The sequence below is a fragment of the Kogia breviceps genome, chromosome 10 (assembly GCF_026419965.1).
Source record: "Kogia breviceps isolate mKogBre1 chromosome 10, mKogBre1 haplotype 1, whole genome shotgun sequence".
NCBI classification, from domain to species: domain Eukaryota; kingdom Metazoa; phylum Chordata; class Mammalia; order Artiodactyla; family Physeteridae; genus Kogia; species Kogia breviceps.
Genome location: NC_081319.1, coordinates 31,835,906 through 31,861,899, shown reverse-complemented (window position 1 = coordinate 31,861,899; position 25,994 = coordinate 31,835,906). Strand labels below are relative to the sequence as shown.

The window sequence follows — 25,994 nt, the reverse complement described above, 5'->3', positions numbered from 1 at the left end:
CTTCGTTGCTGCATGCAGGACTTCTCTAGTTGCAGCGAGCGGTGGCTACTTTTCATTGTGGTGCATGGGTTTCTCATTGCGGTGGCTTTTCTTGTTGTGGAGCACGGGCTCTAGGCCCGCGGGCTTCAGTAGTCGTGGCATGTGGGCTCTAGAGCGCAGGCTGCACAGGCTTAGCTGCTCCGCGGTATGTGGGATCTCTGCGGACCAGGGCTCGAACCCGTGTCCCCTGCATTGGCAGGCAGATTCTTAACCACTGCGCCACCAGGGAAGTCCCCAAAACCATCAACTTTTAAACTATGAAAATAATTTTTTTCTGTAAAAGAAAGAGAAGCTCTGTACAAGTACTGCTTTTGAGAGGTTTTGTGTCTTGAAATCTTCAGAAGAAGGAGCAAGTAAGAAGCAATGGTAAGAAGCTGTCTACAGGACTTCCCTGGTGGCACAGTGGTTAAGAATCCGCCTGCCAATGCAGGGGACACGGGTTCGAGCCCTGGTCCGGGGAGATCCCACATGCCGCGGAGCAACTAAGCCCAGGTGCCACAACTACTGAGCCTGCGCTCTAGAGCCTGCAAGCCACAGCTACTGAGCCTGCATGTTGCAACTACTGAAGCCCGTGAGCCTAGAGCCCATGCTCTGCAACAAGAAGCCACCTGCACTTCTCTCTGCAAGAGAAGCCACCACAGTGAGAAGCCCACGCACCGTAACAAAGAGTAGCCCCTGCTCGCCGCAACCAGAGAAAGCCCGTGTGCAGCAATGAAGACCCAACACAGCCATAAATAAATAAATAAAAAGCCTTTTTAAAAAAAAAGCTATCTACAAAGTGACTGATGTAATGTTATATAAAGATGTTTGGAGATGGAGGAGGAAACAACCACAGAGAAAACAAAACCATAATTTTAAATACTGAACTGGGAACTTCAGACTTGGGTTCTAGCCAGCAGCTCTGATACTTAATAGCAGAGAGTTGTAGAAGCAATTTCACTTGTCTGAGGTCTTAGTTCTCTCGCTCATAAAATGGGGTATTGAATGGTATATTCCAAGCTGTTATTATACAGAACTTTAGAGTTTTGTGAGATATGGATAGGTTGGGGACAGGAGATTTAGGACTAAGGGCTAAATTTTAAACTGGGTACTAGTTGTGCGTAGGTTTTGTTTTGTTTTTTTTGTGTGTGTGTGGTATGAGGGCCTCTCACTGTTGTGGCCTCTCCCGTTGCGGAGCACAGGGTCAGCGGCCATGGCTCACGGGCTTAGTTGCTCCGCGGCATGTGGGATCTTCCCGGACTGGGGCACGAACCTGTGTCCCCTGCATCGGCAGGCGGATTCTCAACCACTGCGCCACCAGGGAAGCCCTGTGCTTAGGTTTTGATGCTAGCATATAGACGAGAAAGTGCGTCTCCCCCTCACCCCCACCCCAACCCCCAATGACCTTTGGTTCATTGTTGCTATAGCATTGAACGTTAGGACACTTTTCAAAGCAATTTTATCTGTGATTCTGCCTTGCAGCTGTGATTCATTATGGATGGGAATGAGTTTCTCCAGGGGAATGAATATTGTCATTAAACCACCAAAATTATTTTCTTTCCCGGAAGTTATTATATTTAAGAATAAAATATATGTTTACACATGAGAGGTACAAAGGTTTATATTTTTATACAATTATTTTATCCATCTTATTTGTTTGTTTTAACCAGTTACCCATGGGTGTATTGTTTCCACAATAAAACTTTTTCTACCAGATGGTATGGAAGCCCGGCTCCGCTCAGAGTGAGTATAATATAGAGCTATGAACTTTTTGTATTAATTACATTGGTTAATAATATTCTAGATGATAGTATACTGTTTATACTTCAGGATTATTCTAATAATGTTAGAAAATTGATGTACTTTTGGAATATAATATACTACAGTATAATTGCTTTTCACATTAGTTACAATTCTAATAAATAATAATGTGTAAGGAGGCACAGTTATTTTGTTTCCAAAATTAACTTTATAACTTATATTTGATGGAAAATTAGTTTTTTAGAATATTTGGAGTATTTAAGTTATTGATGAGTGATAATTATATTCATTTTGACCTGCATTTCATATACGACTTGTTAAACTGTGGTTGCCTCTGAAGTTAATGCCAGTGTCATAATCTTAAAGGACTTTAAGGATGTTGACACAGTTAGTCGTCTATATTGGTGGGAATTTTTGGAGGGATTTTCCAATTCTGTAGTTTTTTCTTTTTTTAAATGAAGCAGTGGAAAGGTCACTTAGAGGAGGACAAACTTGAGAGGGAGAAATTGCTCATAAAATGCAAATGTTAAAATGTAAGCATAAATACATTTTGATGTTGTACTTTTCACAGGTTATTATTGTGAAGTGTTAGAGGGAGCTAAACAGTCTTTAAACTTAAGCATTTTAATTTTGAATAAATAAATATGAATATTGGATATGGTAGAGGCTTGTTTCTACACCCAGCATAATATTTTCTGTCCTACAAAAGCAGAAACAAATATTTGAGGGTGGGAGGTTGAGAGCAGCAGTAAGTTGAAGGTGAAGTAGAGTAGTGAGTAGGAAAGAGAGAAGGAAAAAGGAAGCAGAGAGAGATCCTCTTATTACTATGATAGTGCTTTCATTAGAATTATTGTATATTATGCTTCAGTTGGAGGCTACCAATTTTTTTAAACCTTTCAGGATATCTGAATAAAACAAAATTTAAACATTTTAAATTTAAATGTTAATCTGTTCCCTATTCTAAATTATAGTTTAATTATTAAAAATATAGTTAACTTTGGGAACATTAATGTGACTTAGCTTTTAATATGAGTTAGTCAAGAGTTAAGGTTTTAAAAATAAGAGTAACTATTAATCAACTAATAACAAATGGCTTCTTAAAGACCTGGATGTTTGTATTTGAAAATGAGATTTTTCTTTCATGGATTCAAAAGCTTTGAGCAGCTGCATAAAGGGTCATGTCTGTTCTCAGCTTCCATCCGATAGGGCATATGAATTTTTCAAAGTCTACATCAGTGAATTGTGTTCCTATCCCTCTTGTTTCCCCAGTGCTTTTCACCTATGCCCCTTTTTCCTTCTCTTTGTTTGGTTTTTCTTATGTGGTTAAATGTTAGCATCATTTAAAATTTTGCTGCCAGTTTCATTGTGTATAATCTGATTGACTATCTGGAGAAGATGAATTTTGAACAGGCAATCCTCGAGCTGGAGGAAGATCAGAACGGTCTTTAGAGGTAGATAGTCTGGTTCAAAGCCCTACTCCACCTGTTCTGTGACTTGATCAGGCCTCCCTTTTCTGATTTGAAAAATGAAGTTAATAATAGTACCTATTGAGCAGGAATTTTATGAGGAGGATTAAGCAAGATTATACACTTAAAGAGTTTAGTGTAGTATCTGCTGGATAATGAGCACATGATGAATACTATTTCTCTTATTGTAATCTAATATTTTCTAGCACTCAAGATGCTTTTAAGTATGCCAGAGTGCTTAGAGTTCAAGGTACATTGTATACATAGCATTTAATATTTTTAAAGTCTTCAGTAGGTATACCATCCTCAAAAAGCTGATTCTTTTTTCCTTCCTTGATTTTTATTTTTATTGCACAAATAATTTTCAAATAATAAGAAACAGAGAAAAATTGCCTATAATCCCACCACCCTAACACTAAATAAGTTTTCCTTCTACAGTTCCTTGTTGCATATGAACTTTTTCCATAATTCAAACAAAATACACCTGTATCCACAATAGTTTTTGTAAAGTACAAATATATATCACTTATGGAATGTTTTGCTAGATTTTTAGCCTTTTGTTTATCAACCAGATTTTCATGAGAACGGAAAATTTTGTACTTGGGTCACTGGTTTAAAAAAAACAAAAACAAAACCTCCTGGGACTTCCCTGGTGGTCCAGTGGTTAAGATTCCATGCTCCCAGTGCAGGGGGCCCAGGTTCAATCCCTGGTCAGGGAACTAAGATCCCATATATTACAGCTAAGCCTGTGTGCTGCAACTAGAGAAGCTCGTGTGCTGCAACAAAGAGCCCAGGCACTGTGATGAAGACCTAGCACAGCCAAAATAAAAAACAAAAAACCTCCATTAATACCATTTGCTTCTATTTAGACTTTCTCAAGTTCATTTCCCTGTATGTGCCTATCTACAGAGAAAAGGTATATACCCAAAATGGCTATATCTGGGTGCTGACATTGGGTAGTTTTAATTTATTTCCTCATGCTTTACTTCACACATTTTCCCTAGTCAATATGTATTACTTGTATAAAATCAAGAAAAAGAAACTTATGTTTAAAATGTTTATTCCATTTTTATGAGGCAGAGGGAAAAAAACTAAAGCTGTATGTAATTTTTTAAACCTTCATTAGGCACTATATTTGTTAGGGCCTTGTATAGGTTCTAGGGATGCAGAGGTGAATTGTTCAAAGTGCTGAGAACACAGACGTGAAATCAAAGAAGTAGAGCAGGGGATTATATGGTCTCGGTGGGAGTCTGTACAGGATATCATGAGAACTCAGAAGGGAAGTGGGGGCTAATACTTAATACTCCACTTTTTTTAGCATCTTAGTGTATTTGTGACTAATTGAATTGAAATATTCTTAGGATGTTTGCAGTTACTACAATGGAATCAGAATTGTCATCCCTATTTTTAAGTCCTGCAAGATCAGTTTGTCAGCAACTTAAACGTGATTGACCTGTTGAATCTAGGAACTTTACCTAATCAACCATCAAGCAGACCATTACCAGATTGGCCTGTAGGATATGGAGTGAGGAGCAACTGGTAGGGGCCATGGGTGGCAGTCTTGCTCTGTGCTCCGTCTACTCACCCTCCCAACCAACATTACAGTGTCTTACAGTGCTTGTAAGACAGGAACCCTGGCTTCCTTAGCGGCTCTGTTCTCATGGGAGTGGTAGTAGTGATCAAGTGCTACTATGTCTAGGCACTGTTTTAAGCTCTTTACTTATACTCACACATTTTAATACTTACAGTAACCCTATGTGGTTAGTTTTATGACTATCCCCATTTTATGGATGAGGAAACTGAGACCTATAGTGGTTAGATAACTTGCCCAAGATTATATACCTGGTAAGTAGAGCCAAAATTTGGACCCAGTCAGTATAGCTTCTGAGCCTGCGTGCTTAACTGCTACACTGTACTGCCTCTTATGTACTTTATAAGGCCTAAAAGGCAATTAATACCAATTAATACTGTGTTACTGTTTAGTTTTAAAGTGATATACTGAGTTAGATTTATAACTACATGTATGCTATCAGAGTGTGAGGTGGCTGGATAGAGAAGAGTAGTACTAATGTTTTGGTTAGCTGAAGTTCTCCACTAGAATGTATTTTCAAATTAGAGCCTTCTTTACAGTAGAACTTTGCTTTTTAAGCCTTTCTGTATAGAAGTATTTAAGTTTAAGAGAACTTAATTTACACGTTCTAAAATTTTAAATGGATAATTTGAGTGCTTCTTTTCTGTTTAGAAGTTCTTATAACCAAGGAATTCACCATAGCCCTCATTAATAGAGATACGGCAAGGGCATTTAATACATTTTGGATTTTGAGTTTGTGTTTAGAAATACATTAATGTGTAAAAGGTTTGTGTATTTATTACCTTGTTTTCTAACAATTCTATATGTTTATGAAGGATTAAAAAATAGTTCACATTCTTTTAATTATATGAAAACAAGTGTGTCAACTTTGGGGTTTAAGATATTCTTGTACTGTCATGCTCTATTTCCTCTGTTGTCAGGAAATTAGATAAAAATTCTAAATTTTACTTTTCAGTGTCATCCATGCTCCATTACCAAGTCCTGTTGACAAAGTAAGTTGCTAATGATTATTTTTTCCAAACTGATTCGGCTATATTGCTTTTGAAAATGTTTCTGTTTGTTCATTTTTAATATGTTTTACCTAGAAACTTATTTCTCTTTTGTAACAAAAATACAAGAATGCATATAGCTGTATAGTTATTCTAGTCTGATCTTCAAAAACTGGAGAATTTAGGATGGATGTTTCTTAGGACAAAGCCTTGTTATCTCAAGTCAGTGGCTGACTGTAGACTAGAAGCATTTGTTTTGTGCCTAGCCATAGGTAAGAAGTATTAGTTACTACTTTTTATTCTGTAATACATTTCTGTCTAGAAATATCTATTAAAGCTTTGCACCCAGATAATTTACTCAAAATATACCTACACATGGAAATAACACAGAAATGTGGACTTACAGAAATTCCTCTTTAATTGTTCTTGAAGATCAGTTTTAACTTGATTTGGACAGAAACTTTGCAGTAATTACTTGTTAGAAAATATTTTTCTTGTGTTCAGAAATAATGGTGTATTAAACTATAGATATCATTGCTAAGTAGCAAAAAACAAAAAAAAATCTCTTGTATCTTTTGGCATTAAAGTGTATGTTGAGTTTTCTTAGTAAAGTAACTAAACTATTGGGAAAAACATTTTACGTTTTTTCCCTTCCATTTGGATGAATGAAAGCCTACCTGAAACTGAAGTTCTCTGTTAGATTCCTTTTTTAGAAGTAAAAGTGGTTAATCATCAACTTCAGCAGTACCAAGAGTCATTTCAGAAGTAAATAATGGCCTTGCTGATTTAGGACTAACTTTTAAAAAAATAATGCCACCTCTCTGTCTTCTACTTAGCATATTAGTAAAAATAGACTTTCTGAGCTTAATAAGGAATGATGCTGTTAACATCACTAATAAGTTAACATATAAGGCTTGGGTAGTGTTGAGAATATGGATAAATGAATGATACAGCAACCTGTTAGTGCCTTTTTGTTTTTTTAATAATTATGTGGTTCTATATTCCACACCCAGGAGAAACCCTTTATAGAAGTTATTTCTTCCAGTACTCTTGAGTTCTAAGCATTTTGGCTGTGACTTTAATGTTTAAACACCATTATTTCCCATCTTTTTCTTCTTAAAACCTACCTACAGTTTAAAGGAAAGGAAAAAAAAAGACAGACCTTTTTTCATTGCCTCTGGCCATTGGACACAGTATTGTATTTCATGTCCTGCTTCTCCCCACGCGCCCACATACAAATATCATTTTGCAGATGGCTACTTCTAACAAATTTTGACTTGTTGACATATTGAAGAACTATTTGACAATGAATTTTAAAGGGGAAAAATGTAGATTTGTTGATTTAGCAGGTATTATTTCTGGGCAAAGAAAAGGCTGTATTGCCTTTGTGCTGTAAGTTTGTGATTTGATTTATCAAGGAATATTTTCATGCGTAGCACTTGTTGCACCATCCTGCTTCTAAATCCCAAACTGATCAGCATAATACAATACCATTTATAAATTCTAGACATGGAGCAGAAATATTTTGAAAACTAAAGGAAGTTGTTCATTTGAAAAATAATTTTTATTTTGCAAATTTCAGTAAATAGGCATTGCAAGGACTTGATTTGGCTTTAATGTCTTCTGCAAATACTTTGTGTGACTGTCAATGGTGTGTCATTTTGTTTCTAGGTTGCTGCTAACACTCCAAGTATGTACTCTCAGGAACTATTCCAGCTTTCTCAGTATCTTCAGGTAAAATAAATCTTGAGAATTCTTAGTCTTTAAAAGCAGAACTTAGATTTGATTTTGCTAGTTCACAAATATAGGCCAAAGGAATACTGGCTGGATACAAGTACAAAAGAAATATATTTTTAAAGTACAAAAAAAATTGAAAATAGGTCTTATTAAAAAAAAGGATTTAAAAAAATCCGGATTGTTTAGTCTAGAGAAGATAAGGTTGTGTACAAGAGAAGTTTTTTTCTTCACATATGAGGAAGTTCCACAGTTGTTCTTTATCCTAAGGTGACTTTTAAATAAAATAAAATCTGGAGAGATTTTGGTTGCTATTAATAGCTATAATAGCAAATAATATGAACTATTAAAATAGTAACTATTAATAGCATATAATTATGTAGCATTTACTATATGCCAGACTGTAGCAGACTTTAGCACTTTACCTATATTAATTCATTTAATCCTCAAAAAATTCCTGTAAGGTACATATTTTATTCTCATTTTTATAGATGGAGTAACTGAGGGACACGAAGTTTAAATAGTTTGCACAATATCACACACTGAGTTCTGTGGTTGAGCTGGGATTTGAACCCAGACAAGTCAGACCTCAGAGTCTCTCTCTTAACTACTCTTCTGTGCTGCTCAATGTGTAGAAAGATCTCTTGGTAGGGCAGATACTTAGAATGGGCTCCTGAAGAAGTTAATGCCGTATTTAAAGAGCCATACAGATCTCTAAAAAAAAAAACAAGTGGTTGTTCTTTCTTTTTTTTTTTTTTTCTGAGTTTGGTAGATTTAGACCAGATTATGGTTCTTATTATTCTAGTGAGGGAGCATGATTAAGGAAAACCCTGAATCAGGAGTTTAGAGATTGAGGTTTTTATCTTGGCTCCTACTCAATGAGTTCTGTGACCTTGGGTGAGTCAGTTTACATATGTAGGTCTTCAGTTGCCTTTTGGTTAAAATGATAGGACCAAACCAGTAATCCTGTGTCCCTGCATTCTTTTATAGGTCAATCACTAAGAGCAGTTCTACCTCAGTTAAGAATGTACACATCTGTGAAAATTATCAACTTATTAATCAGATCTTACCTTCCACTGGGCATAATGTAATGGTGGATTGAAAAGTGGTTTTACACACTTGCAGTTTAGTAGAGCATTTACAAACGTAGGTAGACTCTAGCCAGAATTCCCTGGATTTGATCTTTGGCTTTAACTTCTGACCTGTTGGGAAAGTTGTTTGTGCCTCATTTTCCTCATCTATGATATGTGTATAATAATAGCACTTACCTCACAGAATTGTAAAGAATAAATGAATTAATGCAGGGAATTCCCTGGCAGTCCAGTGGTTAGGACTCCGAGCTCCCAATGCAGGAGGCCCAGGTTCGATCCCTGGTCAGGGAACTAGATCCCACATGCCACAATGAAGATCCTGTGTGCCACAACTAAGACCCAGTGCAGTCAAATAAATAAATATTCAAAACAAAACAAACAAAAAAAAGAATTAATACATGTAAAGCACTTAGAACAGTGCCTGGCACATAGAACGTATGCCGTAAATGTTAGTAGTTGTTTACCATTCAGTAGGAAGTCACATTAATTGACCTAGATAGCTCTTATTTTTTAAAAAAATTTATTTATTTTATTTATTTATTTTTGGCCGCATTGTGTCTTCATTGCTGCGCACAGGCTTTCTCTGGTAGCGGTGAGTGGGGGCTGCTCTTCATTGCAGTGTGTGGGCTGTTCATTGCGGTGGCTTCTCTTGTTGCGGAGTACGGGCTCTAGGCACACGAGCTTCAGTAGTTGTGGCACGCAGGCTCAGTAGTTGTGGCGCGTGGACTCAGTCGTTGTGGAACACGGGCTTAGTTGCTCTGCAGCCACACTAGGGCTCGAACCCGTGTCCCCTGCATTGGCAGGTGGATTCTCAACCACTGTGCCACCAGGGAAGCCAAATCTCTCTTATTTTTAGAGGTAGAAGAAAACTTTGAGATTAATCTGGTCTAACCTTCACTTTTCATATGAGAAATATGGTAAAATGATTTCTCAGGGCTATATACTACGGTTACTAGTCATCGTGGACTGTGAATCTAATGTTCTGACTCACTCCAGTACTCTTTCCAACTTTCTTGTCAGTTCTTTGAATATTCATAATGGCATATCTTTCACTGTTCTTTTTCTAATTCTTTGAGGGAAAATTATACTGGATTGTCTTTTCTGTATACGTCTTTTTGAATTGCTGAAGTTCTAATATAAGTTGTAAACCTTTTGAATAAAAACTGAAACAGATGCATTTCATGCCTTAGAACTAAAAGCCTGTTCCTGGAAGTGTTAGATTTCTGTTAGGATGTGGTTCACGGAGTTATGAAACTCTAAATGGAATTGAGTAAAAAAGGAGAAATTACACCATCTAGTGGAAGTAGTGGTTGTTTGGTGGTTTTGTTTCTTTAAGTAAAACTTTTTGCAGCATTAGTGTAACTTCCTGGATATTAGGAATGTTTTAGAAGTTTAAAATCAACTTGGCACCTAGTCCCTTTTAAGTGTAAGCTGTGTTTTAATGTGTGTTCTGAGGCGGAATGACTTTTAGTAGATTCCTTAATCTGTACTTTTAGAGTTATATTAAGCAGTACCTCTGGGGCTTCCCTGGTGGTGCGGTGGTTAAGAATCCGCCTGCCAATGCAGGGGACACGGGTTCAAGCCCTGGTCCAGGAAGATCCCACATGCCGTGGAGCAACTAAGCCCATGCACCACAACTACTGAGCCTGCACTCTAGAGCCCACGAGCCACAACTACTGAAGCCCATGAGCCACAACTACTGAAGCCTGTGCGCCTAGAGCCTGTGCTCCACAACAAGAGAAGCCACCGCAACAAGAAGCCCGCACACCATAACGAAGAGTGGCAAGCCCGTGCGCAGCAACTAAGACCCAGTGCAGCCAAAAATAATAAATAAATAAAATAAATAAATTTATTATTTTTTTAAAAAAGCAGTGACTCTAATTAGACCTTTGACTCTTTACCATTAGACCTCTGGCTCTAATTAGACCAAATTTTCCCTAATCATTATTTATCAAGGATGTGGAGAGCAACAAATGAACACTTTAAACCTCAAATACTGTGTTTGAAGTATATACTTCTCAGTTGAGGTGGCTCAGAGGTATTATGGTAGTAAATGTTCTTCTTTGGATAATGACAGAAATAGAAGAAAGTGAATTTAAAGATGTGCCAAAACCGCAACTGAATGCTGTGTGAGCATTTTCACCTTGACTTCCAGTGATGGAGACCCTCTTAACAGCTATCAAATGTTAACAAGTGACCTAGACATAAGGCTTTGCTTGCCAGTGTCTTTCTCTGTAAAAATTCCTTCGGAGCTGCCAAATAGTTATATAACTCCTTGACCCCTTAATTACATTGAACTAACACTTGGTGGACTCTTACTTATATTTGGCATATTCGACTACAGCTAAGTGTTTTACAGTCACAGAGAGAATTAGAACACCTGAAAATGGAGTAGACTATGAGAATAAAGCAGTCTCTCTCTTTTTATATATATACAACACTGTGTTTATATTTATATAACATTTTTAAAAGGAAAAATTAAAAGTTATTTCTTTTGTAGATGTCTGCTGATGTAGCTAAGCCATTATCAAGTATCTTTGCTGCTAACCAGATTGTTTGGATTTAGTTTGGAATGAGTTTGTTCTCACCTCGCCCTCTCTCTCTCGCCATACACACACACACACACACACACACACACACACACACACACACACATCTTTTAAATGTGTATATGTAAAATGCAGGGTTAAAACATTTGTCAGATTTTCTACTCTAGGTTTTTGGTTTTTGAAACTCTTGTTAATTATAAGTAAAAAAACAAAAACAGATGACCTGTTTTCTATTATAGGGGAAGTTGCAACTAGTACCCCTAATAGCACTACTTAGAGCTCAACAAATGAGGCTATAATGATGTGGCCTAAATATATTTTACAAAGTAGATTTATCAGATTTGAAAGTAAGATACACTGTGGGATGTAATATGAGAATATTTTCAGAATGTGCTAAAAATTGATTACTCTTCAAAGGTATCATGCTGAGTTCATTAGAATTTCTTTTGTGATTTATAATATTAGGAGGCCTTACATCGGGAACAGATGTTGGAACAGAAGTTAGCCACGCTTCAGCGGCTACTAGCCATCACCCAAGAGGCTTCAGATACCAGTTGGCAGGTATTCCAGTTGCCTTTATATTCAAGAATCATTTAAGCACAGTTTAATATCCCTTAGCTGTTGATTAAGCTGAAACTAAAATTTTGTGGCAAGCAAAGGCAAAGTTATTTCCTAAGGAACAAATAATGAAAATTTAGCATTTTACAGTGGATGTTGGTCAGCGTTATGATTTTAGATCTTTTCTGGCAGTAGCAACCTGTTTGATATATGTATTTTTTATTACTCTGGGATTTTATTGATATTTAATTTTTCTTCAACAGGCTTTAATAGATGAAGATAGACTCTTATCACGGTTAGAGGTTATGGGAAACCAATTACAGGCTTGCTCCAAAGTAAGTACTAATCTCAAGCACATAAAGAAGAATGCGTAGTTTTTTTATGTGGCTTCATGTCTTTGAGTGTCATTTTGAATACATGCAAAAACGTTTATACATTTTCACCATTCTTTTTAATCTTCTATCATTATGGGAAATTTCAAACATACATGTAAATACAAAGAACTGTATAGTGAATACCCATGTACAGCTCTCTTTTTTCCATCATAGTTGATATTTGTTGGAGAAACTGGGTCATTTGTTCTGTATAATTTTCCTCAATCTGGATTGATATTTAAACATTCTTCTAGCTCCTCCTTCCACACCATAAATTCATAGTTTGATCTAGAGATTTAGATCAACTCTGATGTAGGCTCAACATTGTTTTTTTCTTTCAACAACACTTCGTGGATAATATTGTGTACTTTCACCAGGAAGCACCATAGTGTCTAGTTGTCTTTCTTTTTTGAGATATTAGCAGGCTTTGATTATCCTTTCCTAGATCCATTCTTTTATTAAGGGTTGCAAAAATGGTGATGGTGTAATTCTATCTTTCCTTCATTTACTAGCTCAGTTACTTCTATAAAGAGAAATTTCCCCACATAAACCATTTTGTTATCCTGAGATACATTTTCTTTAGGCAAAGCAGGATAAATTATTTTCTCCCTTTATTTACTGGATTTCAAAATAATGGTTTGGTTCCTTTCATCCACCAAAGAATGACCAATGAAGTATTTTTTTCCCCCAACTTACATTTAAATATATTTCATGTGTATAAACCTATTTCATTTGTTTTCCTTATTGATTCCTAGTTATCCCACCTTTGGTCTATAGGAACTTCTTCAGGTTGGCACCTGAGTTCTTTTGGTAGAACCCTGGTAGACTTTGATAGCTTCCTGCTGTCATATCAGACAAGATAGTCCAGACTCATCTTGTACATTTCCTGCCTTAGACGTGGAATCAGCTTTTTCCTCAGGGTGCTGTTATTCCTTTTGGTTTAGTTATTATTTTAAAATGCTTGGCCCCTTTAGAGGTAAGAGATTATTTTTGCCCATAAATGTAAATGTTGTGGCTTTCAGAGAATATGGCAAATAGAAGAGTTCATTCATTTTGTATACTTGAGAGAAATTTTCAGTTTATTTCGACCTTTTTTTTTCTGTTGGAAGTGTGAATTAATGTATTTGTGAAGGCATAATTTATTACTGCAGCTTTTAAATACAGCTTCAATTAATACAGAACATAATTTGTGTTTGGAGGTACCTTAATATAGAACTCAGAATCACAATGTGTTGTTTTTTTCAAATGGTAAAAACTTTAAAAAAATAACTTGGCTATAATTATAAATATTTTTTAATCCTAGAATCAAACAGAAGATAGTTTACGGAAGGAACTTATAGCATTACAGGAGGATAAACACAACTATGAGACGACAGCCAAAGAGTCCCTGAGGCGGGTTCTTCAGGAGAAAATTGAAGTGGTTAGAAAACTTTCAGAAGTTGAGGTATTTAAATTTAACAAATACTAAATAGTACTATGATTTTAAAATGTTAGCCTAAAAGTGCTAGCATTTCAGGACATTTCAAACCTGGGTATTATTATATAGCTAGAAAATTTTTCCTGTCTGTCTGGTGGGAAGGAGCAGTATGCTGTTTTCATTGTCAGGAATTCTCAACATAACCCTATGAGTTCTGGTGCTTATGTTCTCTAGTCAGTGGCTGAGGAAATAAAAGCCTCACCAGGGAATTTTACTATTTGCACTTTGGTTAGGATTCAGCCTCCACACAGTGGACCACGATATGTGCCAGGGAATTGATCTCATTTCACATAGTTTTGTTTCTCTTCCAGTTGAGGATAGTCAGTGTAGGGTAGAGAGCAACACCACTATTCTTACTTTACCCATCCTCCAGAGAGGAAAATTGTGCCTGTTTGGAGGTTCACAGGGGAAATTATCTCTCAGGTCCTTTCTAGGTCTTTTAGGAATAATCAAAATGTGATTCTCATTGCTTTAAAACAACATAATTGATAATATGGGTTATTCTTTTGAACTACTGGAAAATTACCACAGAAGTTACGTGTTACTGAATTTAGTTAAAATGTCCATTGTAAACTAAATAGTAAACACTTTAATATAAGGGTAGTTTCTATAATAGCCCCATCCCAAAGTGACTGATTCACTGTCATGTCATTAATATGACATGCAAGGAAAGAAAATTGCTAATTGTCTTCTAATTTTATTGAATTGATTCTGTGCACATTATTAAACTTGCTTTCAAGATTTGATAGGCTTAATATATTTTCAAGGCTAAAACTCATAACCAATGGCCTTTAAAAAGTGTAATTATATAAAGTATTGTCCTTTTCTCCCTCCTCGTTTTTTGTTTTTCCAAATTCTTGGTATTTTCTGTTTTAGCATGTACCTGAAGTAAATTGAAATTCTTATGTTACTTAACTCAGCTTTATATATAGTCCAGGGTAGATGCTGATTTAGAACAGCCCATAGAGTTACACTTTTTATAAATTGAATTTAGAATGTACATTTATGCTAAATCAATTGCCTGTAAATTTGAATTACAGCGAAGTCTGAGTAATACTGAAGATGAATGTACCCACCTGAAAGAAATGAATGAACGGACTCAGGAAGAATTAAGAGAATTAGCCAATAAATATAATGGAGCAGTTAATGAGATTAAAGATTTATCTGATAAATTAAAGGTAGGTATTTCTCAACCTAGAAGTATGTAAATTAATCGTCCCTAATACAGCAGATAGCTTAAGAGTTAGTTATTGCTGAATAGTTGTTAATGTAAAATTTGGTAATGGTTTAAATTTATAGTAAAAATCAGGTGCCATTTAGCCCACCCCCCTTACCACAGATAACTGAAAGTTTGTAAAAGCTGACATATTTCCTTTGGATGGAAATAAATAGCACTTCATAATAGGCATTTTAAAATATGTAACAGGAAATAGATGAGAGTCAGCAAAACTCAAGATATTTAGACTTTTGAAAAACTGGAATCTGCTTATCTTTTGGGTGTCCCAAAATCAGGGCCCAGCTATGTTAGTGCTAGTACAAGCTCAGAGGGAACCTTGGAGTGATTCCTTCCAGGGAGGCCATTGCCTTCACTTCAGCTGCATCTCCTTGGAGCTATAGGACATTTAGGATGAGGACAGACCAGACCATAGGTAATGCCAAGTTGGTCCTGTAAAACAGTGGTCCCCAATCCACAGACTGCGGACCACTAATGGTCCGCGGCCTGTTAGGAACCGGGAGGCACAGCAGGAGATGAGTGGTGGGCGAGCGAGCGAGTGAAACTTCATCTACCGCTCCCCATCGCTCACATTACCACCTGAACCATCCCTACCCCCTCCCCCCGCCCCGCATCTGTTGAAAAATGGTCTTCCACAAAACTTGTCCCTGGTGCCAAAAAGGTTGGGGACTGGGACTTCCCTGGTGGCACAGTGGTTAAGAATCCACCTTCCAATGCAGGGGACGCAGGTTCAATCCCTGGTCAGGGAACTAGATCCCACATGCATGCCACAACTAAGAGTTTGCATGCCACAACTAAGGAGCCTGTGGCCGCAACTAAGGAGCACACATGCCGCAACTAAGACCCAGTGCAACCAAAAATAAATTAATTAATTAATAATAAAAATAAATAAATTTTTTAAATGCTTTTTTTTAAAAAAAGAGGTTGGGGACCACTGCTATAAAATGTTAGAACTGAGTTTGTGAAGATGCATCTTTATATAGTTCAAACCATGGATTGAGTGGCTAGGAGATACACATTTGTTAGAGAAGACCAGAGCATACCTCCCCTTTGTGTGATTGGTTAACCTATAATAGCTTTAAATATTGGACTTGTTAAAAAGAGGTCATTTTAAAAAGTACTTGTAATCATCATTCCTTTAGCTAAATGTAATTTTGTTTAAAATTTCAGAATAAGTTACATTTTAGAACTTACAAACTAATTGGAACAATAGTAATTTCAGGGAAAAGCGTTATTTCCCTCTTGAAAAATGTGTTTTTCATTTTGACCCCTGTAATCTCTATGTATTGAGTCTGCTTGCTTGCCACAAGTTTTTCTCTCCTAGGTGATATGGAGGGATGACACAGTGCATATCACTTTTGACATCATTTTGACATTTACAGATATGTTCTATATGATAGAATATTTTCCTTAGAAGTTTACGTGAATAAAAGCAGTCCTGCTTTAGACCTCTTAAATCAAGGTTCAATTTTATTAAAACAGCTGAATTTTCTTTGTCTTTTTCAACAGGTAGCAGAGGGAAAACAAGAGGAAATCCAACAGAAGGGACAAGCTGAGAAAAAAGAATTACAACATAAAATAGATGAAATGGAAGAAAAAGAACAGGAGCTCCAGGCAAAAATAGAAGCTTTGCAAGCTGATAATGACTTCACCAATGAAAGGCTAACAGCTTTACAAGGTAAGTTAAGCTAATCCAGAAATTGATTTGATTTGATTTTTTCTTTTTATCTGTGAAATATCTTTTTCTTGGACTTTTATTTACAGTACGGTTAGAACATCTTCAAGAGAAAACTCTTAAAGAATGCAGCAGCTTAGGTAGGTGTCGCCAAATTTCTTATTTAAAGCTGAATTTTTATTATTAAATTTTTGATATTTACTATCTCACATTGGGTACTTATTTCTTTAAGAAGGATGTTTTACGTATTAGGTGTAAAGTATCTACCCTCTTTGAGAAAATTTCCTTTAAAAATATGCTTGACTGCCACCAGTGGGCACCATTGTTTAGTCCTTGAGATGAATGAAATTTCTGCCTCTGAGAGGGTCTGCTTAGAGATATTTAAATAAGAAAAACACATCAACAGCAGGATCCTTTTTCTTTTGAGGTTAGGTTTTCTCTGAGATGATAGAAAATGGCAAGTTGAACCCTTCTTGTAAAAATAAAGTGTTCTATCAGTCTTAATGTAAGTAGGCATACAAAATGCCATGGTTACACTTGAGACCAGTTTTAAATAATACTTTCTTTGATCAGGCAATGATACACTGTCTTAATCCTAGGGACACAAGTTGATGACTTCTTACCTAAAATAAATGGGAGCACAGAAAAAGGTAGTGTAAAAAACTTAAATATTTTTCTTTCATGATATCCTTTTACTATTTAAGCAGGATAGAGAAGTCAGGGTTTTTAGATTTTAAGTGTTTGGAATAAAAAGCATGCTGCTCATTGACTATTAAATCCCATGTTGTAAAAATCAAGCTTCTCTTTATTTTGTAATTCTTAATTCTGTGATCTATGGTTAGATATCCCTTGTTATATGGAAAATTCAATTATTCAAATAAGAAAATGATAATGTTCAACTTTAGTACTTATATATATAACGTATATATGTTACATAACATAGTATATAACTTATATACTTATAAGTTTGTATATAAGTATTATATTTATTATTTATTATATTGTATATAAGTATACTTATATACTTATATATAAGCTTATATAACACAGTATAGCTTTTTTTCCCTGCTATATTTTCAAAGACGATACTACCATTTTCTTCCATCAAATGCCACTTCCTGGGGATAATCGGCTGCCATTTTTTCATGTTTGTGTACCCCCTGCCCCCTTCCTGGCCAAGAGTTTACTTCAGAGGCCAGTGAGCCTTTGGACATGTCATAGAAATTGCTGTCTTTATCCATCTGTTTCATCAATCAGAGATAACAGGGTCAGTCATTTCTGCCATCTGAAAAATTATTTGTTCTTGATACATGACCCTTCTTTCTGGATAGCTTGGGTTATCTCTTGCCAAAAATGTACAGCCTCTGTTGATTTTCTTACTGCAACATGGGGTTTCTACTCAATGGTTTCTGTATTCCTTCAGTCATTAAGATTCCTCCTCCCCACCCCATTCACCCAACATTAATTGAGCACCAACTATATGCCAAATCCTGCATTGGTTGCTTAGAGTACAAAATGAATAAAACTGTTTTCTGTGTTTACAAATCTTTGTGCCTCTCAACTCAGTTTTTATACAGAAGTTGGTGGAAGACATCAAGGTTGATACCCAAGAATTTCTTACTAAATACTTTTCCATGTATCACGGGATATCTTTATAGTTCTTGGGCAGCAGCCAAACTCTGATAAAGTTAGGAGGTGCTTTTTTGGTTTGTTTTGATTCGGTTTGGTTGGTTGGTTTTTAATCAAGAACTGGCATAATAGGCTCAGGTAATCATGTATATGTGAGCTGCAAGGTCAAGAGCTAACTAAATACTCTGTATATAACAAATCTTGAAACTCCAAATTTTAAAAATGTTTCATTAATCATTGTTATTTGACTATTTTATGTATGTTTTGTGAAATACATTGACATTTTAAAATTTCAGTTTGAGTTTCAATTTGAGACTTTTTAAAGGTGTAGTTTATATTCATTGCACCACTATTACTAAAGTATATTTAGCAAACATGTAAAAAGACTTAATCCTCATCTTCTAAAAGCTTCTAATTCTTAAATGAATTTATATTTTCTGTTGTCGTTATTTTGCCCTGTTTTCTCTTTCTGGCATGTACACTTCTTATTCAAATCCATCACCCTTTTGACTTGAGCATGTATTCATGGATAATGTTAGTGTTAACTCGAGCTGGGAACATTCTATTCCTTCAGTTAAGAATCTTTTAGATAAACTGACCCATCTTTATACTATTTAGAATTGTCAAATTACTGCTTAAAATTTTTTGCCAATTCCAGTTGATTTAGATGAGAATAGTTGTAGACAGCTCCTTGATTTAAAACTGAATAAGGGGACTTCCCTGGTGGCGCAGTGGTTAAGAATCTGCCTGCCAATACATGGGACACGGATTAGATCCCTGGTCCTGGAAGATCCCACATGCCACGGAGCAACTAAACCCATGTGCCACAACTACTGAGCCCACGTTCTGCAACTACTGAAGCCCATGCCTAGAGCCCATGCTCCACAAGAGAAGCCACTGCGATGAGAAACCCGTGCACTGCAATAAAGAGTACCTCCCGCTCACTGCAACTAGAGGAAACCCGAGGGCAGCAACAAAGACCCAATGCAGCCCCACCCCCCCAAAAAAAAACACTGAATAAGATATTTCTGACACTTTAGGGTGCTCCTTGTTATGATTATTTTTCCCTTCCTGGTATTTGTTTTTTTGGTAGTGCTAAATTGAGTAGTGTGAGAGTGACTAATAGAATGTCTTTAAAGAAACTGAGTAGTAAATATCTGGATATGCGCAAAAGATTCATACACTGGATTTAGTTACAAAGTGGATTTTGGAATAAGATGGGTCTATTCTGAATCATGTATGATATAGTAAGAAACCAGTTATCAAGTGTTCAAATATTGCCAAAGTCCACAACCATAATGTGCTATCAGATATGATTTTAACTAAAATTACTCTTTAAACAGAGCGAGAACCAAGTATGGTTGTAAGAAAATATTTCAAAAATGTCTGGAGAAATTAAGATTAATAATACTTCTCCACTAAATCCCATTTTTGAGATTACTTAAATCTAAAGTAGCTACACTAAGCAGTTTTGTACTGTAATTTTTTAAATGTTATAAGCATATTTTAAATATATCTTAGAAGGTATAGAAAAGCTCTGTCTAATAGAACTATCCTGAGAGCCACATACATAATTTAAAATTTTCTGGTAGCCACATTAAAATTATAAAAAGAAATAAGTACATTTTAATAATGTATTTAATAATATATTTACTTTAACCCACTATATCCAAAATATTATTTCAATATGTAATCAATATTAAAAGATTGCAAATGAGGATTTCACATTTTGTCCTTAGTAAGTCTTTGAAATCAGTGTATATTTAATTTACACTGACAACACATCTCAATTCAAACTAGCAACTTTTTAAGGGCTCAGTGGCCACATGTGGCTAATGGCTACTGTATTGGACAACACAGGTATAAAAAATCAAAACCCATAGGTAACTCATGTATAAATAAAACACATTTTAAGTGTCATGATTCTCTATTATGTTTCTGTATCTGCTTTTTCTTTACATTCCTACAGCTCTATTTAGTATCACAGGACACACCCCCTCCCCAGCCCTGGCACTTTCAGTATCTGATTCTTGATTCTTGGTTTGGATTATCAGTGACATCTTTTATAGTTTTTTGCAAAGTGAAATTCCCAAGGGCCTCAATTCAAGTAATGAAGTGTTAAAAGTGTCATGATCCAAATCCTTTACATGAAAGACTTTTCTTTTACCTGAAAGACTTTTCTCTCACGTATCTTAGGAAATAACCTTTGTGAAAGTCACATGTATATTTATCTTTCTATATTAATATTGCATTTTATTCAAACTAGTATAGTAGATATTTTAATGTACAGTCCAGATAATAAAGTCAGAGTAGGTAAAAAGTTTGATTTTTGGCGTGGTGTGTGTTGGTGGGATGTCCTGCATTAATAAATTTCATCTGAAGTCTTGTGATGCTTCTCTGAAATTTGGTTTCAAATATATATATTTTTAAATATGTTTTATAAAGTCCTTTAGTAAGGCTAAAATTTGGTTTTACTGAATTTTCATATTTAACAGTGATATTGTACAGTTTGAGTTTTGAAAATGTTATATAGCTTACATAGGATTTATGTAAACAACTTTTTATTTTGGTAATTACTATTCAACTGAAGACTCCTGTTTCGGATTTCTTGGCTGCAATTGGCAAATGCTATTTATTAGATTTGGTTTTTTAATTTCTAATTTCTATTGCAGTTAGCCTTTTTTTTTTCTTTTTCATTGTATTTCTGTATAACTGTATGTAGTTATATATATGTACGTGTTATATGTAGTTACAACTATATATAACTGTGTATGTGTATTTATATAGAAATATATATCGGCATACCATGTAAGTAGATAAAGGATAATGAGAGGTTTGAATATGAAGGTAAAGAAGAAGGCCATCAGTAAGGGTGTCAAGAGAGGTTGTCCAGCCATCAGAGTAGGAGATGCCTGCCTCTAAAGCAAAGTTGAAATGATGAGGGGTGAGGCCAGGTGGAAGAGAAAAGAATCTTTTACAGTCAGAGTGGTACTGACTCGTCCTCTTTGACAGGTTTTTGTGCTTTTACACCTTCTAGATAGTCATCATGTTGGAATATATTTTTAATACTTGAACTTCCAATGTCTGTTTGGTAGTTTTGAAAGATACAAATATGTACTTGAAGGATGTTATCCAGATTTAGAAGTTAATAACTCTTTGAATCAAAGTAAATAAAGCTTATTGTAAGAAAAGGGCTGAAACATTTATTCAACTACTGTGTTAGGTTTTGATTCTCTTTACTTATTGAAAAAAAAAATCTGTTTGACCTGTGCGAAACCATTTACTAAGCTCTTATTTTAAAATGTACGGGCACTGATTTTAATCATTTAGGCAGAGATAACAATGTAATGATTTGATAATGTATGAAGTATACGTTAAGTGACTCAAGGGGAAAGACTACTAGTGAAATGAAAGTGTAAAAATTAAAATATTATATCAGTTTCTTAAAAATTTTAAGGCATTTTATGGTATTCCTAAAATATTTACTATTTGCCTCTTAACTAAGATGAATAACTTTGAAGGGGGACTGTTAGAGAACAGTCATTTGAAAATTAATTCAGTAAGAACAAATATAAAAGTTTAAAATTATTTAAGGGTATTTGTTAAACTCTCATAGAAAAAGATGTATTTTAAAAGTGGAAGAAGCTTTTTAAAGCAGTATATTTCTATGGTTTTCTTGAGCTATTTGGATAGAAACTGCACCTTTAAAAGCTAACCATTTGGGGTTCAGATTAAGAGTATATAATTATAATTTTCAGTCATTTAACTTTAACTCCAAAATATGTCTGCTGTTAGTATTAAAATATATTAAACTTTTATTAATCTTATTTAGTTACCCATGTTAATACATTTTGGTTTTCCTACCTTTGCTGTTGGTTTTCAAAAACAGCAACAAAAACTGTATCCTTAAAGGTGTTTCTTTCTTTATTAGAGCACTTGCTTTCAAAGAGTGGCGGGGACTGCACTTTTATTCATCAATTCATAGAATGCCAGAGTGAGTACAGAGTATTTTTCACATTGATTTTAATGAAGTCAGGGTCTAAATTGAAAAAAGAGAGGAAAAATTAACATCTCAACATGTTTGTTATGGTAGAAGTGCACAAAGGCCATCTTTAGACAGCAGTGGTTCCTTTCATAGTTTCTCTCTTTTGAGAAAAATGTTTCTCTTTTATTTGCCTTCACAGATGGAGGTGAGCATTTCATATTGCCCACAAAAAAGAGGCAGTTTCAAGCTTTTTAATTAAAAAGCATTACTGAGTAGGAAATAAAATAAAATGTCAAGCAACGAAACCGCTGTCTGAATACTTAGGAGATAGTAATAACATTAACCTGTTTTACTTAAGTTCTAGTTCTATCACAGATTTAGATTTTGAGATTCTTAGATGAATATCTTAAATGATTAAATGAAGTCACAAAAATAGTGATTTCCTTTGGAAACTCAGATCTGGAGATAGCCCTTAGGGTAGCAAGAGCTTTCTAGAGAAGAAGTAGTAATAAATTGTCCTACAGTGTGACATCTACTACCTACCCTGGGGAAGTTGTACCAGGCTAATTTTAATAATATTTTAAAGATAGACAGGTTGGCTTTTGAGGTGATTTAGAACAAAAGAATTCTGAGCAAAAGAATTGTGTATTCCGTCTTACTTGAAAATCATGTGACTGCTTAAATCTGTAACAATCACAAGGTTGTATTATTCTCTTAGTTTCTTAGTAACAATTAAAGGTCACTATGTGTAGTAAAGATTCATTGATGAAATCTATACTTCTTCCTATCAGACACACACTTTGTCAGGCATTTTTTTCTTCCTGTTTGCTCTCTCTTTGAAATGAGTGGTTTTCCAAGTATTTATGCTCATGAATCATTTTATGGGTGTGCATGCATGTGTGGTTACTGTTTCACCCTTTGCTTCCACCCCACCAATCTCAAGAGCATTCGTGGATCATAAGGGTCACACCTGGTTGTTATAGCAGGCACAAACTCAACAGATTCCATGTTATACTCCTTAGAGATGCTTTAAGGAAACATGGAATTTCATTTAGTAGTTTTAGAAGAACTTCTGTTTTTGTCCGTTTTAGAGACTATAATGTTGAATGTAAGTTTAATATTACTTTTAGCCAAATTATTTAATAAATATGGCACATTTCTTTGTTCTTTAACAGTTTTTTCATAAAGCAAAGATTAGTGCCTCTTTTTGTTACCTTCTGGTGACTAAATCTCATTTTTACGGGCAGCAGATGCAGGGATCAGGGCAAAATAATTGGTACCCACTGAAACCAACTAAAAGTAGAATATGTAATCTAAAAGATAAATCTTTAGGAGAAGGGTTTTATGCTTAGTTATGTGACCATTTTAAAATAAGTTATTTTTATATTGAGCTTTTGGGATTTATATTTTGGGCCTAAAGAAATAAGAACAGAGAACTATCAAAATAATGTTTTACTACGTTACAGTTTACAAAAATCATTTAAAGTATTATTATAAAAATGTGTAAAATATTTAGCTGTAGTTTTAACACAGAGCAATGTTTGTTTTAAATAAAGAAAAAGATGGGCTTCCCTGGTGGCGCAGTGGTTGAGAATCCGCCTGCCGATGCAGGGGACACGGGTTCGTGCCTCGGTCTGGGAAGATCCCACGTGCCGCAGAGCGGCTGGACCCGTGAGCTATGGCCGCTGAGCCTGCGCTTCCGGAGCCTGTGCTCCGTAATGGGAGAGGCCACAACAGTGAGAGGCCCGCATACTGCAAAAAAAAAAAAAAAAAAAAAAAAAAAAAAAAAAAAAAAAAAAAAGAAAAAGATGTTTGGAGATTTTTATTGGGTCATAGTTATGGGGGCAAATAAACATTCAGAGATTGAGCAGAAGTTATATAAATTACAGCAATCCCCTCAGTGAGGATATTAGCCAATAAAATAATGTTTACAAGGACTAACTATGTAATGGCATGGGTAAATGCTGAATGTGATACACAGAGGGGAAATGAGAATATAAAACCCTGTTTTTTTGGACAAAGAGTGAACCAAAGAACAGAAGAAATAAAATATAAGCATTCCTAGATGTCTGATTCCACTGGGTTCTTAAGTATAAATAGTGGAAGTTTGGATTGTAAATTCAGGTAGCTAGGGATATAGCTTGTTATCTGAATCTGTTTGGTTCCTGAGTTTTGGTGGTAAGTAGCAAGAGTTGTATCTCAAATTTTCCAAATCTGTTTGGCTCCTTAAATTTGGATAGGTGGAGCTGGCATAGTAAGGGGGTTCCCTCTGATTTGATTTGTTCTCATTTTCATTACTTTATGACATTTTTATTGTTTGATGACAGGGTGCCATTATTGAAATTGTCATGCTTAATAATAAGTATTATGGCAAGCTAGGCAAATTCAGCAAAAATCTTACTCAAGTAAACTTTTGAAACACTTTTGGATTATTTTTTGACAAGCACACATAAACTTTTTTGTCATTATTTTCATTGATAGACATCTTGAACTGATTTATGACCTTGACAATGAAGTGTATATTCTGTGAGCAGTAATACTTCATATTTTTGTTTCGTCTAAGTACCTAGCTCTCATTATTTACTGTGCTTGTATAGTGTAAATTCACTTGGTGTTTTAAAAATTAGAAAGCAAATAGTTCACTTCCACAGGAGTCATCATGCCTTTTTTTTTTTTTTTTTTTTTTTAATTTATTTTTGGCCGCATTGGGTCTTCATTGCTGTGCACGGGCTTTCTCTAGTTGTGGAGAGCGGGGACTACTCTTTGTTGCAGTGCGAGGGCTTCTCATTGCAGTGGCTTCTGTTGTTACGGAGCATGGGCCACAGGCATGTGGGCTCTGGAGCGCAGAGTCAGTAGTTGTGGCGCATGGGCTTAGTTGCTCCGCAGCATGTGGATCTTCCCAGACCAGGGCTCAAACCCGTGTCCTCTGCATTGGCAGGTGGATTCTTAACCACTGCACCACCACCAGGGAAGTCTCATCGTGCCTATTTTAAATATATTGACAGATTTTTTTTCAGTTTATGTGTATGACTCTGTAAGAGGACAATTTGGTTGTTGGCTCTCTCCATTTATAAGGTGATTTTGAGGAAATTAAATGGATCAGAGCACATTTCAATTTGTTTTCCTTTTATGGTAAAACAGACTTTCTTTTAATTCTCTTTTAGGAGAAAAGCTTTTTAAAAAAATATTTATTCATTCATTCATTTATTTATGGCAGCATCAAGTCTTAGTTGCGGCACGTGGGATCTTCCATTGAGCGCATGGGCTTCTCGCTGCCCTGGGCAGGCTTCTCTCTAGTTGTGGCGCCCAGGCTCCAGAGCACATGGGCTCTGTAGTTTGCAGCACGCAGGCTCTCTAGTTGATGCACCGGAGCTCAGTAGTTGTGGCGTGCAGGCTTAGTCGCCCCACAGCATGTGGGATCTTAGTTTCCCCGACCAGGGATGGAACCCACGTCCCCTGCAATGGAAGGCAGATTTTTTCTTTTTTTCTTTTTTAAAAAAAATTTTTTAATTTATTTTTCACTGTGTTGGATCTTCGTTTCTGTGCGTGGGCTTTCTCCAGTTGTGGAGAGCGGGGGCCACTCTTCATCGTGGTGCGCGGGCCTCTCACTGTCGTGGCCTCTCCTGTTGAGGAGCACAGGCTCCAGATGCGCAGGCTCAGTAGTTGTGACACACGGGCCTAGCCGCTCCGCGGCATGTGGGATCTTCCCAGACCAGGGCTCAAACCCATGTCCCCTGCATTGTCAGGCAGATTCTTAACCACTGCGCCACCAGGGAAGCCCTGGAAGGCAGATTCTTAACCACTGGACTGCCGGGGAAGTCACTAGGAGAAAAGCTTTTAATCTCTGGCATAGAGATTGGATT

General features: G+C 35.8%; 1 protein-coding gene across 50 annotated transcripts in view; it reads left to right on the top strand.

Moving 5' to 3' along the window:
- The window catches only part of SLMAP (sarcolemma associated protein), a 307,400-nt gene that overhangs the window by 76,350 nt on the left and 205,056 nt on the right, over nucleotides 1–25,994 (top strand). For 21 of the 50 annotated variants that reach the window (XM_067043824.1, XM_059076191.2, XM_059076201.2 and 18 more), the window contains 11 exons: nucleotides 1,689–1,761; nucleotides 5,792–5,828; nucleotides 7,497–7,559; nucleotides 11,665–11,760; nucleotides 12,021–12,092; nucleotides 13,435–13,575; nucleotides 14,649–14,790; nucleotides 16,356–16,520; nucleotides 16,607–16,657; nucleotides 17,117–17,167; nucleotides 22,078–22,140. In XM_067043824.1, coding sequence (XP_066899925.1) covers nucleotides 1,689–1,761; nucleotides 5,792–5,828; nucleotides 7,497–7,559; nucleotides 11,665–11,760; nucleotides 12,021–12,092; nucleotides 13,435–13,575; nucleotides 14,649–14,790; nucleotides 16,356–16,520; nucleotides 16,607–16,657; nucleotides 17,117–17,167; nucleotides 22,078–22,140 — 954 coding nt within the window. The remainder of the gene's footprint in view (nucleotides 1–1,688; nucleotides 1,762–5,791; nucleotides 5,829–7,496; nucleotides 7,560–11,664; nucleotides 11,761–12,020; nucleotides 12,093–13,434; nucleotides 13,576–14,648; nucleotides 14,791–16,355; nucleotides 16,521–16,606; nucleotides 16,658–17,116; nucleotides 17,168–22,077; nucleotides 22,141–25,994) is intronic. The other 29 variants (XM_059076205.2, XM_059076194.2, XM_059076184.2 and 26 more) reach the window with 5 other exon arrangements.